Source organism: Mauremys mutica, chromosome 13, assembly GCF_020497125.1.
Source record: "Mauremys mutica isolate MM-2020 ecotype Southern chromosome 13, ASM2049712v1, whole genome shotgun sequence".
NCBI lineage: Eukaryota > Metazoa > Chordata > Testudines > Geoemydidae > Mauremys > Mauremys mutica.
The window spans coordinates 47079947-47095437 of record NC_059084.1 but is presented as its reverse complement, the minus strand read 5'-3'; the positions used below and the strand labels follow the sequence as shown (position 1 = coordinate 47095437).

General features: G+C 55.9%; 2 gene segments (V, D, J or C); one reads left to right on the top strand and one right to left on the bottom strand.

Moving 5' to 3' along the window:
• Window positions 1-732: 732 nt before the first annotated feature.
• On the bottom strand, window positions 733-8976 carry LOC123347476. The segment is given in 7 exon segments: window positions 733-1266; window positions 1766-2095; window positions 3180-3491; window positions 4435-4755; window positions 5055-5381; window positions 6847-7155; window positions 8967-8976. Coding segments are annotated over 7 exon segments (2004 nt in total).
• A 3157-nt stretch (window positions 8977-12133) lies between these two features.
• On the top strand, window positions 12134-14933 carry LOC123347475. The segment is given in 3 exon segments: window positions 12134-12179; window positions 13525-13920; window positions 14484-14933. Coding segments are annotated over 3 exon segments (753 nt in total).
• The last annotated feature ends 558 nt before the right edge of the window (window positions 14934-15491 follow it).

Genomic DNA, 15491 nt, shown 5'->3' with positions numbered 1-15491 from the left:
CATAGCAGCCAGGGCTACATTGCTAGACAGGTGCAATGGTTAAGAAACAAGTCTTGGAGATGGGAAATCAGGGCTCTATTTCCACCTCTCCCACTGACCTGCAGTGTGACCAGAGACAAGCCACTTAGGCTGGGGTCTTTCAAGGACTCTGAGGAAATGAGGTGCCAGTGAAATAAACTCACAATTGCAGTGGGAGTTGGGTGTCTCACTCCTCTTTAGTGTCCCAATTTTAATCCCTTTGTGCCAAAATATCCCCTCCCAGCCTCTCTCTGCTTAGACTATCAGCTCCTTGGTTCCAGCACGTTTGCTCTACATGTGTTCATGTAGTGCCCATCCAATGGGGCCCTAACCTCAGTCAGGACATCTAGGAGCTGCAGTATCATCAGTAGCAATGGATGGAGAGCAACTCACTGCAGAGGGATGGGCAGGTAGAAACATGACACTGCATGAGGATGGATGGATGCAGAGAGGACATTGCCTGATTTTCCATGCATGAATGGATGGATATGGTAGAATCAAAGAGACAGGTACTGCAGAGGGTAGGATGGATGGATGGATCCTGTGGAAGGATGAATTGATGTAGACAGTCCATAAGGAAAGGAGGATGGCTAGAGCGAAAGAAAGAAGGGTGGATGGATACATCTAGATATTGTGGGAGGAAGTGTGGGTGGGTAGATAAGACACACAGACAGTCTCAGACAGAAGACACACCCTTCATCCCAAGCTCCAGCATGGTCCATTTTATTTGGGCATATTACACACACAGCAACGCTCCGCACACCAGAACTACCACAGCTTTACACACAGGCTCAGAGGAATCCAAGGCCCCACGAGGTTCTGTGGCCATCTCAGATACGCCGTGAAGAGCCCCTCAGTAGCAAGTGACATCGGTGTCGGACAAGATCACAGAGACATTGACGGCGGTGGGTTTACCAGAAGCTTTGTCCACGCTCCGGTGGATGAAGGTCATGGGCAGACCCTCGTGCCCCACCACGCAGGCGTAGGTGTCCCCGCGCTCCCATTCGGACGCCAGGACATTGAGCTTGCTGTAGATGAAGTAGCGCTCCTCCTTCCCAGCCTCACGCACGGGGCCGATGTTGGTGTAGGCTTCCTGGGGCACGGGCCGGTCCTGCTGGGTCCATGTCACCAAGATGTCTCTGGGCCTGAAGCCGGAGGCCAGGCAGGTGATGGTGGCTGATTCCCGGAGAGCCAGTTCCTCAGCGTGAGGAGGGGAGATGTAGACAGAAGGGGCCTGGAGGGAGACCACTGCCATGAGAAACAGCGAGAGGTTAATGCTAAGGATTGGGACCCAGGAGTCCTGGCTACCATCTCCCACCCTCATCCCCCTGCAATATCCCACTAGACCCCCCCACGCCTCTCCCAGACCCATGGACAGAATCCAGGAGTTCGGGCCACACTAACCCACTAAATCCAAATCCCTTCCATGAAAAGGGGCTAGAACCCAGGAGTCCCAGCCTCCAGTCTCCCTGTTCTAACCCACTACATCCCACTCCCCTCCCAGAGACAGAAAAAGAACCCAGGAGTCCTGACTCTCCGTCTCCTTCCTTCTCATCAATTTGCACATTTCGACCCACCCACAAATTTGTAACTCCCAGTACCAACACCTGAAACCGGATCAGAGCTGGCGCCCCCTAGAGACAGAAGGTCCCGTGTCCCATTCCCCACACCCTGTGCCAGCCATTCCCCCCAGCCTGCGGCCCGATTGGAGCTGGCGCCCCCTACAGGGGAAAGGCTGAGTTCTTACTGTGACTCTTGTGGATGGTCTTGACAATGGCTGACGGGAAGTCTTGGTGCTTCACGGTGCAGGTGAACTCCTCCCCTGCCTGCCACTCCTCCACGCACACCCGCAGGATGCTGGTTGCACTGTAGGTGCCATCTTCCTGCAGCACCGGATCCCTGGAGACCACAACCAAGGGGCCCCCGCTACCCCGGTTCCAGGAGACCTCCAGGCTGCCGGGGGTCTCCATGCCACTCACCAAACAACTGATGGTGGCGTTCTGCGCTATGTAGAGGTCCTCCAGGGAAGGGGGAAGGAGAGACACCTCCAGAGCGTGTCGATTACAATTGCTGACACCTGGTGGGGGCAGGAGGAGGTGTTCAGGGCTGGGCTGAGAAAATATGTCAACGGGCACCAGGTGGTAACTGAGTGCCCCTCTCTCAGGGGTGCAAAGCCCAGGGGCTGTTTGGGAAAGGGGCTGAGCATCATTGGACTTGTAAATAGGGCACTGGGTTCCCTGGTGGAAGGGCGGGACTCTCATCTTATGGAGCAGCAGGAACAATGGCTGAGATTTTCCAACCAACGGAGGGATTGGGATTCCTGAGTCCCATTATGGTTATTACGGTATCTGGGAGCCAGGAGCAAATCTGAAGGTCTCCAGTTTTGTTGGGAGAAAGCCCCATTGCAGAAAACATGGCCAGGGACAGACCTGCCGTGGTTGCTAAACTCAGGGTACTTCTGGCCTGAAATTCATGAGCTTAATGGCGCTTCTGAGCTCAGCGTGGTTATCCCCATTTCCCAGAGATGGCAGCTGGGACACAGAGCACAAATGACCTGAACATGGCCATGCCTGGCACCCAGACCCCCCGATCTAACCACTAAACACCTCACCACACGCAGGGCTCAGGACGGAACTTGTGTTCCCTAAACCCCTGCACAGGCAAAGGGGCCATTTACGTTTCAGAACCACGATCTGCCAAAGTCCCTCAGGGCCTGAGTCCCAGAAATCCCACTACAAACCGATGGGGGAGGGGAGAGCTTGAATCCCTTTAGAAATCTCAACAGGGAAGCCCAGACTCATTGGATCCCTGGCACCCAGGGACAACGGCCTCTACTGGATGTTCTCTGAAGGATATGCATGGTCTGGCTCATGAAATAAGTTTCTAAAGTGGATCCTGCTGGAGCTGGGAGTCCAGATTCACATGGATGCCCAAGCCCCAATGTGGGACAATAGAACTGAGGGGTTTCTCTCCTTTATTTGCATGAATTCATCAGCTTCTCAATCTGATACGGCATCGTAATGGAGATAGAAATCCTTCATTGCCACTCCTCCCACCAGGACTCACATGGAGTCATGCACTTGTTCATGCCATTGGCTGGATGGGATAAGAAAGAGTGTGGACATCCCCAAATTAATACGTGCCTCTGAGAATCCACTTACCAAGGGACACCTTTTCCACAACACTCTTGGGCTCTTCCATGGCCGGGTGATGCACCACGCAGGTGTAATTTCCTTCTCCTTGACTTTGCTCAACCTTCAGGATGCTGTAGGCAAAGAAAGTGCCACTTCCTAACACAGGCCCATTGTTGTAACTTGACTTGAGTTCCGGGGAGTTGTTCTTCAACCATGAGATGCTGATCTCTTCAGGGTAAAAGCCGCTAGCTTCGCAGATGAGAGTCAAGGAGACTCTATTCCCAGAGATGTCTTCGTGGTAGGCTCGGGAGACGGTGACTGAGGGCTCCTTCCTGATGCCTAAATGAAAAGGAAGAGGGGCAAGAGAAGAATAAGACTTGTTTGCATGTCTGGTAAGTTAAGGACTTAGCTCCAGCAGCTATCACTGTGTGAAGGGCCCAGGGAGGGCAGCTGTTCAGGGTATGTGTGAAGCTAGACCAGGCAAAACAAAAACCCAACCACTGAGCATCATCTCCCTTGAAACTCAAAGAGCCTTCCCCGCAGAGTGCACAGTGACCTCCCAGATCCTCAACCTTAAATGGCAACAACTTAACATCATCATCTTCGTCTTCATCACCATCATCATATTCATCTTCTTCACCTCCCTTGTCTTCATAATCACTTCCTTCCTCTTTATCTACATCTTCTCCAGCATTCTAACATTTTTTCTCCTCCAGCATCTTCATTTCCCTCTTCACTGTCATCGACGTCATCTTCATCCCCTTCGAGATCATCATCACACTGCCTTAAGGACTTGGACACCTTGGGTATTTCAATGGGATTTGGGCATCTTACTCCACTGGACACTCTGGGAGAGTCTCACCGGAAATAGCCCTGAAAGGCCAGATGGCGGGTGACAAGCACCTGCCGGATTTCCAGAGGTAAAAAGTACAGACGCACGTCAGATCAGAGTCCCTGACAGGCCACATCCCTGTTTCCCAGGGAGCCGAGGGAAAGAAATTCTTGGAGGAGCTGGAATTTAATGATCAGGAAGGGAATCCTGGAAAAACTGTGCAAGTGGAAATTAGTGAGAGATTGAGAATGAGAGATTCACAGGGGAAATACCAATTCTACCTGCAACACACCCCTGTGCTGAGGGACTAGGTGCCGCTAAAGTCCTACTTGGGGGCTTAACTGGGACATAAAGGCTGCCTAGGACGTGTGTGGGGCGAGTTTCACCCTCTAATCCCAATTCACAGTGACTGGCCGTTGCCTTTCCCTTGGAGATGCCAGGGCTCCTCACCTGTATTGCTCATGGTTATCTCCTGGGTTAGTTCTCCAGAACAGGGTGTGGTCACTTTGCAGGTAAATTTGGTGCCTTGTCCCCATTGTGCCAGCGACACAGGGTGAGAACTGACCAGGCTGGTGGTCCCGTTGCTGTTCTTCTTGGGGGGTTCTGTCTTTGCCGCAGAGCTGACCTGCCCATCCACTTTCCATGCCATTCTGCTGCCTGCTAAGTCATAGCCCAGAACTAGACAGGTAACATGACTAGAATTTGTGATGACGTCTTCATAGGAGGGTTTGGTTAAGTAGATGGTTGGGTCAAGTGAGCTTCTGAGGCAGGCTGAGAAATGCAAAGAGACGTCAGTGACCAGTTCAAATAATGTGGAAAGGCAGAAAAGGACGATTGAAATCTAATCTATCCCTCCACCTCCATCAGAACACTCCTAGTGTCCCTCCCAGCCAGCCAGCCATGGTATCTCTTTCTCTTCCCATCCACCTGCAGCACCAGTTTCTCTATGGCACTCCTATGTCTCCCGTCACACTGGTGTCTAGGTGAAGTCCCACCTACCCTTCGGCAGGGCTGGTTTCTCAGTAACTCTCCACCCCACCTCCCCGCCATGCACGGGCCCAGCCCCTCACCCAAGCACTTGCTGGTGTTGTGCATGGAAAGCTCTGCTCCCACTGCTGGGTGGGTCACTTGACAGGTGTAGACGTCCCCCTGCTCCCAGCTCTGCTTGGTGACGTTCATGCGGCTCTGCCCCATGTAGAAGCCGTCTGTGCGCATGGCAGAGGAAAAGGCCGGGGTGGGGGGGCTGCTCTCCTTTCCATTCACCAGCCATTTCACGTCAGTGTTGCTGGGTTTGAAGCTCAGGAGGAGGCAAACCAGCTCCAGCTGGCTCCCTGTGGAGCTCTCCTCGCAGGTGGGGACCAGGAGGTGAACCTGGGGTGGCGTTGTCGAATCACACCCTGAGAGCAGAGAGAGGGGACAACACAGTCCAGTGTCACTCTCTGTAGATCCCCAGTCCCCTTCCAGAGAGAGGGCTAACGCTACAGTCCTCCCAGCACCAGCAACCCCCAGCTTGTTGTGGTACGTTTACATTGAGTACTTTAATCAGCCTCCAGGGCTGAGATTCTTCACAGCCATGTAAGGGATTAAAACAAATGGGAACAGGGCCCTTAAATCATCTAGGCAAATATTAAAAGCCTCCAGGCCTCTTCCTGCACGTGCTGCGTGGAGTGTGTTCTCCCTGGTAAACAGCAGGGACAAAGCTGGAACCTGAGCTGTGTTTGTTTATTTGAACTAGTTTCCCTCAATTAATGTCCCCTATTTAAGGGGCACCGTGGTGCTGCACAGCCTGACATGGCATCAGAAGAAAACCTGGGACAGGACTGACTGTGTCTGACTACGGATAAAGGGTCAAATCCTCAGCTGATGTAAGTCGGCTCAGTGCCACTGACTTCAGCGGAGATCAGTCGATTTACACCCGTTGAAGTTCTGACCCCAGAATGCCTAGGTTTGCGGCTCTGGGCTTGTGTCCATTTCAAAAGATGCCCCAGCACAGCGGGAGTGCAAGGAACACTCCCAGCTCCATGACAAAGGTGTAACCAGTGCTAGCTCCTATGGGGGTATTGCCCCTTTAAGGCCAGTGGTTGCTGGGAATTGTAGTCCCATGGGGCTGCTTGCTGCTGGCTATAGCAGGGAAAGCTTCTGGCTCAGTGCTGAGGAAAGCGCCTGAGGGGGAATCTCTAGATATGGACAGGCAGGGGGCCTAGGAAACATGCAGGAAAGGTGACCTAGTGGAAAGGGGGGGGTGCTCCCCATGCAGCCGGCTGAACGCTGGGGGGCCCTGGTGGCCGGGACCCTGGGCTCTGAGTTGCACTGGTTTTGCTTTGAGGCTTTGGACTGACGCAGCGAATGGGCTTTGTTCCACCTCCCCAGTGGGAGGGGGTTGGGTGGGTTTGGGGGAGGGGGAGGGTGAAAGGCAGTGAGCCGAAGATTCCCCTGTACAGAGGGACCAGCATGAGGCTTAGGTGCCATTTCAGCCCGGCTGTGGGTCTAAGATTTCCCTAGGTGCCTAAGGGATTTGCATGCCAAGTTCCCATGGGAACCGGGTGTCTAAATCCTTTAGGCAGGGCTGAAAAAATCTCCCCCTTAGTGGAACGTAGGTCTCTGCCCAGGGCGCCTTTCAGCCTAAGGTTTCCCTCGTTCAGGGGTCCATGGAGGGGGTGCTGGGGGCAGGAGATCTGCAGTGACAAAGCACCAGGGCTCAGTGTGTTTCAACACTGGGCCCAACTTTCCCCAGACTTTCAGGGTGAGGTTTTTCCTAAGGCACCTACGGGATGTGGATAAAGATTCACTGGCTCCCAGACCCTCTAGGTGCTTTGAAAAGCTCAGCCTGGCTGTCCCGCCCTCCCCTGCCGCGTGTCTTACACTCCTGAGGGAACTTCTTCGACGGGGTCTGTGGTGTCCCTTGATGTGTCACATCGCACTGGTAGGTGTCGCCCTGCCGAGACCTGGCAGGGATGATCAGCAGGCTGCTCCAGGTGAGGAGCCCGTCGCTCATCTGCACCTCTGGGAAAGTTGTGACCCCCTGGGTCACTTTGCCCGAATTCCACTTGATGTCCACTGGTGCTGGGAAATAGCCAGTTACAAGGCAGGCCAAGCTTGTGTCCGGGGGAGCATTGCCAGGCTTGGGGCAGCAGGGAACCAGGGGGAAGACGGAGGGGGGTGAGGATTTTGCTGGAAAAATAAAAAGAGTATAAGAGAAACCATCAAAATGGGGGAAATCTGAAAACCACGTCACTTATCAACCTCCATCCGTCTATCCACCTCCTTCTATGGCCCAATGGCTGCATGGCCCAGTGCTCAATTCACTGGAAAAGGAGTCAGGACTCAGGTTCTGTTCCCAGCTGCTGTGGGACCTTGGGCCTGTCACAGACCTTCTCTCTGCCTTTAGCTTCCCATTGTGCAGTGGTGTCCTAGCGACGGGCGAAAAACACGAGAAATGGGATTCTGGCCTCGGCCGTTCCAGTGTAAACCTGGAGCAGCTCCGGTGGAATAGCTCTGGTTTGTGCGAGTGATGCTGAGAGGAGACTCTGGTCCTTTGCAAGGCTGAAATATTCCCCAGGCACCTCACAACCTGAGTCCAGCCCATCTCAGCTCTCCAGTGTGCAGTGAGCATCATCACCCTCATTGCACAGATGGGGAAACTGAGACATGGAGCAATGATGTGGCTTCCCCAAGCTGACAGAGGGTGTCTGTGGGAGATCTTGGAGTTGAAGCCAGTTCCCTGAGTCCCTTCCTCTGTTTGATCACAAGACCATTGGTTAAAGCCAGGGAAGAACCCTCCATGAGTCATGGATGGATGAGATAACCCAACACGCGCCCTTTCTCCTCCGGTCCCTGCCCTTCTGTGCAAACAGAGCTTTCAAACCATACACCTCGGCCTCTGGGCTCGTCAATCTGCCTCTCCGGGACACTGACAGGACCAGGGAAATTTCACAGCTTTGCAATACTTTGGGGGTTGCAGTCCTGATTTCTGGACTGTGGTGAACTCTCTATGACTCGGAGTCTTTAAAGCCAGCTTTGGCCTCTCTTTCTAACTGCTCTGCTCGACCGGAAGGTGGGGGCTTGGGCCAGGAATCGCCGGGGAACATGCCGATCACAGTGATCCCTTCTTGTGCCCTGAAACTCCACCAATCGATCAGTTCTAAACACGCCAAATTGCAGTGGACATTCCACCACCAGTCACAGTGCGAGGAACCACCCAGCTACTTCTCACCACCTTCACAGGAGCAAGGACAAGAAGAGACCCTTTGTATAGCAACAACAAACTGCCAGGAGACGTTAAAAGAAAGAAAAGATGCTATAAGGGAGACATGATACTTGCTTCAGATTCTAGTGTACAGGGCATCTATCTATCCCCATAGACGCCCACTGTCAATCTATCCATCCTGGGTGGGTGGGAGTCAGGACTCCTGGGTTCTCTCTCTGGTCTTTACAAGGTTAGTGAGGATTGGGCTGAAACATCACCCCCTAGGATCTGTCCCCAGGTGTGGTAGTGAGCAGGGATCTCCAAGATTAGAGTGGGGGGGGCTGCAGGGCCACCTAGAGGATTCAGGGGGCCTGGGATTTTTGGTGGCGGGTCCCAGGGCAGAAGGCCCCCCGCCGCCGATTTGCCGCTGAAGACCCGCCCCAGGACCCACCACTGAAGTGCCGGAAGGATCTTCCTGCTGTGGGTCTTCAGGGCACTTCGACGGCGGGTCCCGGGGTGGAAGGACCCCCCACCCACCACCGAATTGCCGACGACGACCAGGAGCGGAAGAAGCTCCGGGAACCTGGGCCCCGCAAGAGTTTTCCAGGGTTCCTGGAGTGAGAGAAGGACCCCACTCCAGGGGCCCCAAAAACTCTCGTGGGGGCCCCTGCAGGGTCTGGGGCCAGGGGGAAATTGCCCCTCTTGCCCCCACTCCGGGCAGCCCTGGGGGACTGGGAGTCAGGACTCCTGGGTTCTATCCCCAGTTCCAGGACGGCCGTAAAGTTTCCTTCTTCACCTTCCTGCATGGCAGGTTCTCAAAAAGACGCCCCAGGAGGCCTCAATCTTCTCTGAGGTCTGTGGCCTTTGTCACCGAATCTCTGGGGAAAACCAACCACCAAACAAACAAACAACATGGGCTGAAAAGGGGAAGTTTACGCAAATGAAAGTCAGAGCGAGGTTGTTTTTCACCCCAGTTTTAGACCCCTGCACTTACCCACCTGTTCAATTTTCACACCTTCCCACCAGCTGTAACAATGAAAGCTCCCCAGAGGGCGTCATCTATTGTTTTCAATCTATAATTATCCTGACTTCCATCGGGCGGGGGGAGGGGAGGGGAGGGGAGGAGAGGGGATGTCTGACAGGCAAAGATACCTCAGAAGAGCTCCGCCACAGACACAGAGCAGAGCTGGGCTCCCGGACAGAAGCCCCCGGTCTCCAGTGCCGGCCCCGACCCAACATGGCCGGTGATTTGGTGAGTCCATCCCAGGAAAGTGGCTGCTATTGGCTTGTCACAGGGGTGCAGAGGGTGTTTTAACCCCATCAGAGATAAATGGGTGAAGCGTGTGCTAGAGAGGGGAGCAAGACGCCTGGGTTCCCTCCCCAGCTCTGGGATGGGAGTGGGGTCCAGCCGTTAGAGCGGGGGGCTGGGAGCCAGGACTCCTGGGTTCTTTCCCAAGATCTGGGCGGGGAGTGGGGTCTAGTCGTTAGAGTGGGGGGCTGGGAGCAGGACTCCTGGGTTCCCTCCCCAGCTCTGGGATGGGAGTGGATCTAGCCATTAGAGTGGGGGGCTGGGAGCCAGGACTCCTGGGTTCTTTCCCAGGCTCTGGAAGGGGAGTAGGTTAGAGCAGGGGGCCTGGGAGCCAGGAGTGTTGTGCTCTGTTCTGACCTATGAAGGCCAGTGGGGTACGTCCCCTGTGTGGACCCAGTACCCGGGCAGGGTGCAGCTCACGGCTCCCCTGCACAGGCTGGACATGCTGCCCAGGCCAGGACGGGTAACAGGCCAGGCTGTGCACCCCCCAGGCAGAGACGGGGGGACAGAGGTGCTTATCTCACACTCCGGCTATTAGCTGGGATAAGAGCTTTGAAAGAACTGTAGGGAGCAGGGGCGGCTCCAGGCCACAGCACGCCCAGCGTGTGCTTGGGGCGGCACACCACGGGGGGCGCTGTGCTGGTTGCCGGAGCCGCGGGACCAGTGCACCGTCCGCAGGCACCTCTGCGGGAGGTCCACCGGAGCCGTGGCACCGGCGACCGGCAGAGCGCCCCCCGCGACATGACGCCGTGCTTGGGGCGGCGAAATGGCTAGAGCCGCCCCTGGTAGGGAGTGAGCCCAGGGCTGGGCTAGCAGGGGCTGCAGGTGTTGAGTGAGGGGCACTGGCAGAGCTAGGGGGGACCCCAGGCCTTGGATTGCAGGGGCTGCAGGTGGGGAGTGAGGGGCACCAGCAATGCTCAGGGGGAGCCCAGGGCTGAGCTATGAGGGGCAACAGGTTGGGAGTGAGGGGCACCGGCAGGATGGGGCGGGCAGGGCTGGGCTAGCAGGGGCTGTGGGTTGGGAGTGAGGGGCACTGTAAGAGTTGGGAGCAGGGCCAGCTCCATGGATTTTGCCACCCCAAGCAGCACAAAAAAAAACCGCAGTCGCGATCAGCTCCACCGTCACTGTTCAGTCTTCGGCGGCAATTTGGCGGCAGGTCCTTCCCTCCGACAGGGAGTGAGGGACCCGCCGCCAAATTGCCGCCAAAGAGCTCGATGTGCTGCCCCTCTCCGCTGGCCACCCCAAGCACTTGTTTGCTGGGCTGGTGCCTGGAGCCTGCCCTGGTTGGGAGGAGGCCAGGGCTGGGCTAGCAGGGGCTGCAGGTCGGGAGTGAGGGGCACTGGCAGAGCAGGGGGGGCAGGTTCTGAAGGTTGTAAGTGAGTGGGAACCAGCAGAGATGTAGGGGGAGCCCAGTCCTGGCGTAGCAGGGGGTTTTGGGTCAGGAGCGAGAAGCATCAGCAGAGCGGGGGGCAGCCCATGGCTGGGCTAACAGGGGCTGCAGGTTGGGAGTGAGGGGCCCCTGCAGAGCTGGAGGGAAGCCAGGGCTGGGCTAGCAGGAGGCTGGAGCTCAGGGTTGAGGGCCATTAGCAGACGTGGGGCGCTCAGGGTTGGGGGGCTGCAATTAGAGGTTGGGGGAGCAGCTGAATTGTTTCCAAGGGGATTTAATTGTCTCCAGCCAAAAACTTTCTAAACTGAGGGACAAATTTCCCATTTGGCATGTCCCTTGTCAGAGGGAACCCCCTGACCTCAGCGAGTGCAGGAACGCGTCTCCCTGAGCCGGCCCTGCCTCCCTCCAGCAGCTCTGCGCTCATGCTCCATGCTGAGAGCCGGGTGGGGGGATTCCCAGCACAGCTAGATGTGAGCTCGGCTGCCTGGGGCTGGACGTAAATGGCAGCTCAGAGGCGACAGCTCAGGGGTCACCTTCCCAACTTGGCCTTTGCGTTGAGCTGGCTCCGTTTTTGCAGCGCACTCAGCTGGAGCCGCGTTGGGCTTCCTTTCCGGGGGAACGAGCTCTGACGTCTCCGGCTAAAGCCCACTGGAGATGCAGACCCCGGTAAGTGCTCCCCAAGGCGTCTCAGCTCTGGACACCTAGAAAGTGAGGCAGCTGGACTTCTTGGGAGATTTCTCCCGCAGAGTTTGGGAAAGTGTCCAGAAAATCTTCATCCCAATTGGTTAGAATCCGAATGGTTTCCTGAGTGGGAACCTGGCTAGGAAGGTCGTGAGCTAGGGGTGGTGATAACCAGTCGACTACTGAGTTTGGGGGAGGGAAGGTTTTTTACCCTAACCCCAGAACTATGACCCTAAACCAAACCTTAAACCCAACTGCTTAGACCCCCAACTCTGTCCTAGCTCCCTAACCATGACCCTAACCCCAGCATCCTAACCCCCGACAGATGCACCCATTCCTTAACCCCAGCACCCTAATCCTCCCCCTTTCCCTAGAGTCCTAGCCTCATCCCTAACCCCAGCTCTCTAACCCCTGCTCCCTAACTCTGACCCCCCAACTCTGACCCCCTCTTCAAACCCAACCCCTAACCCCTAACCCTAACGTCCCAACCTTATCCCCCGAACCCTGACTTTAGATTGCTCAGGCTGCAATGGTGCTGGGATCAGTAGAGTCCTCATTGTTATTTCTCTGTAAAGCTCCCGGTGCGATGGGTCCTGGTCCTAAATTGGGTTTTCTAGACCACTGTGATACAAGTACTAACAACCAATTATACCCCTAACCATAACCCCAGCTCTAACCCGAACCTCCCCAGCTTGACCCTCTGAGCACTAGGGTTTCTGTGTCTCCAGTCTGGTATCAAGCATCCCAGCCTCAGAAATATAAGTCATCGTGGCAAACTGACCATTTGGGGATAGGACCCAAGAGTCTCACTAACTCCCTCTGGGAAATGGCAGCAGAACCGCTTGGTATCTGAAGGTTGAATGGCTGAAAAATTGGCTAGAAATCCAATCACAACATGTCAAATATTGAACTTGAGGGTGGAAGGGTATTTGACCCAAACCATTAAACCATCGCCCTTAATTCTACCCCAGCTACCTATAGCCCTTAACCCCAGCACCTAACCCTAACCGCGATCCCTTCATCCTCCTCCCCGTGTATAATTATAACCCGAACTCTAACCCAAAGGGCCCGTATGTCCTGGGTTCAATTGGACAGTCCCAGTCCCTCCTACCAGTGTCTCAAGTGAGTTCTCAGGACTCTAACGACGTGTGTTTGAGATACAGAATTGCTAACTGGCCACTAGGGGCTGAGGATGTTAGCAATGAACCTGGGAGACTAATGAGAATATAATATTTAATATTCGTACCCAAGCTACAATTGCTAGAATAACTTCTGCACGTCTTCAGCTGGAGACCTGAAAACCCAAACGTTAGTGGTACGACACATCTTCAAAGAGCGCAGAAGTGTCCCCCAATTTCAGTTCCTTGGTCAAAAACGTGGGTTGTTTTCCAGCTGCAGATGCTGTGATTTCTCCAAGGGGAATTTCTCTGCCACTTTGGAACCTAATTCCCTCAGGAGAAACCCCGTGCAAATTATTGGGAACAACCCTCCACTCTGTGAAATCAACCCCTGTTACTGCTGACCAGCAGCACAGCACAATGCATCATCTAGTCCACAGAGCAGAGGGTGGGACACAAGATTCCTGGGTTCTCTACCTGGCTGTGCCACTGACCTGCTGTGACCAGGTCCCTTCCTCACTTGATGCCTCAATTTCCCCTCTGACACTTCCTTTATCTTGCCTATTTGGCCTGTAAGTTCTGTGGGGTAGGGACTTTCTGTCATTGTGTCTCTCTGCAGCACCCGGTGTAATGGGCCCCCGATCACACACTGGGTCTCTTTAGCTCCAAGTGAACTCCGGGCCCTGATCCTGCTCAGTCTGTGACACAACCTGGAAGACGGGGGGCAGCCTATCTCAGGCGCCCACTTACACACAGACATTAGTAAGACCTTGCAACTTTCAACAGTCTCACCCCAAACTGTGCTGTGTGAATGGAGCAGAGTGGGGCTCGCTAGGGGACGCTCTCCCCCGGCATTGAGTGCTGCCCCAGTGCCCCGCTAGGGCCTGTGCTGCACGGAGCGGGGCAGGGCTCAGTGGGGCTGTGTCTCATGGCCTCGCTCTCTCTCCCTTTGCAGTTAGTGCCACGGCCCCGTCTGTCTTCCCCCTGACCTCCTGCACCAGCGAAGTCACCACCCCCCAGGTCACCTTCGGCTGCCTGGCCAAAGGCTACTTCCCTGAGCCGGTCACCGTGACATGGAGCCCCAACATCGGCTCCTCGGGCGTGAGGACCTATCCCTCCGTGCTGCAACCTTCCAGCGGCCTCTACTCGCTCAGCAGCCAGGTCACCGTCCCGGCCAGCAGCTGGGAGTCTAACACCTATGGATGCACCGTACAGCACCAGCCCACCAGCTCCAGCATCTCCAAGGAAATCCCAAGTAGGGACGGCGCGGCGCGGCCCGGGGGGGAGGGAGGGGTTGGGGATCTCTCAGGTCCCTGCTCTGGTGACTGCTGCAGGGAGAGAGGCTGGGAGCCGGCTAGTGCTGTGAGCTGATGGAGTCGCTGGGGTGGGTGGGTGGAGGGAGAGAGACACCTCAGAGAGATGGGAGTGAATGGGGACAGGTAGATAGTCTTGGGTGTGGAGGCACCGAAGGGTGGAGGGATGAAAAGAGCGAGACACCACGCCAAGAGAAGCGATGGGGCTGCAATGCAGGGAAAGGGGCAGAGGGCTGCAAACTGGGTGCTGGGCTGCAGGGAGCAGGGGGGGGGGGCTCAGCAGGGGCACTGGGCTGCAGGGAGCGGGGGGGCTCAGCAGGGGGCGCCAGGCTGCAGGGAGCGGGGGGCTCAGCAGGGGGCGCTGGGCTGCAGGGAGCGGGGGTGGCTCAGCAGGGGGCACTGGGATGCAGGGAGTGGGGGGCTCACTAAGGGTCACCGCACTGCGGGGGGTGAGGGCTCAACAGGGGTCTGTACAAAAACTAACCCCTGCTACGCCTTCTCCCAGAGCCCATCCCCATTAAACCCCAGGTGGAAGTCTTCTACAACTGCAACAGCCAGTCAGAGGTTGAGCTGGTTTGCTTAATCTCCGGCTTCTACCCCGAGCGTGTGGACGTGGACTGGCTGGTGAATGGCGAGAGACGAGCTGGTAACACTGAGCCGCCCACGAAGGACGCTGATGGCCGCACCTTCAGCACCCGCAGCAATCTCAGTGTCCCCCAGGGCGAGTGGCTGGCGGGCAAGACGTACACTTGCCAGGTGTACCACCCGGGCACCAAAACCACAACGCAGGCCCACGCCCACAAGTGCCAAGGTTAATGTCCCCAGGGCTAGGCTGCCGACGAAGAGGAGGGGCAGTGGCGGATTCAGAGTTACTGGGGCCCTGTGATCAGCTTCAGTTTTGGGGTCCCCCTTGGGACCCAGCCAAGAAAAAGAACATTCTCTGTTATCTGCCCCCGCCCCCATTTTTCATTCTTCTTTTCTCCATCCTCCTCCTGTCAGTATTAGCAAGTAAATGGAAATAAAGTGAGGTTCCTTGATTGGTTTTGTAGTCGAACTCATTTTTCCACAGACCACTTGAAAATCGCTGGGGGTCTCGGCGGACACTTAACGGTCTTTCCAAATCCTCTTTGTGCCATTAGCCAACTACTGTGAAGCGCTTTCGATAAGAGCCCTTTATAAAAACAATGTAAAAAAGCATTGGGCCGCAGGGTCTGGCCAGGACTTAGCGTGCAGGAGGGGGCTCAGGGCAGGGGGTGCAGGGTCTGGGAGGCAGTTAGGGTGCAGTAGCAGGCTGGGGTTGGGCTGCAGGGTCTGGCCAGGAGCTAGGATGAGGGAGGGGGCTCAGGGTCGGGGCAGGAGGTTGGGCTGTGGAGCGCGTACCATTTGGTGCGAGGGGGGCAGGTGGGAATTGGGGGGAGGGTGAAGGAGCTCCCATTTGGTGCTCAGGGTGGGAGGATCTGGGGGGGTGCAGGAGTCAGGGCAGGGAGCTGGGGTCATGGGGATGCTCCCAGCC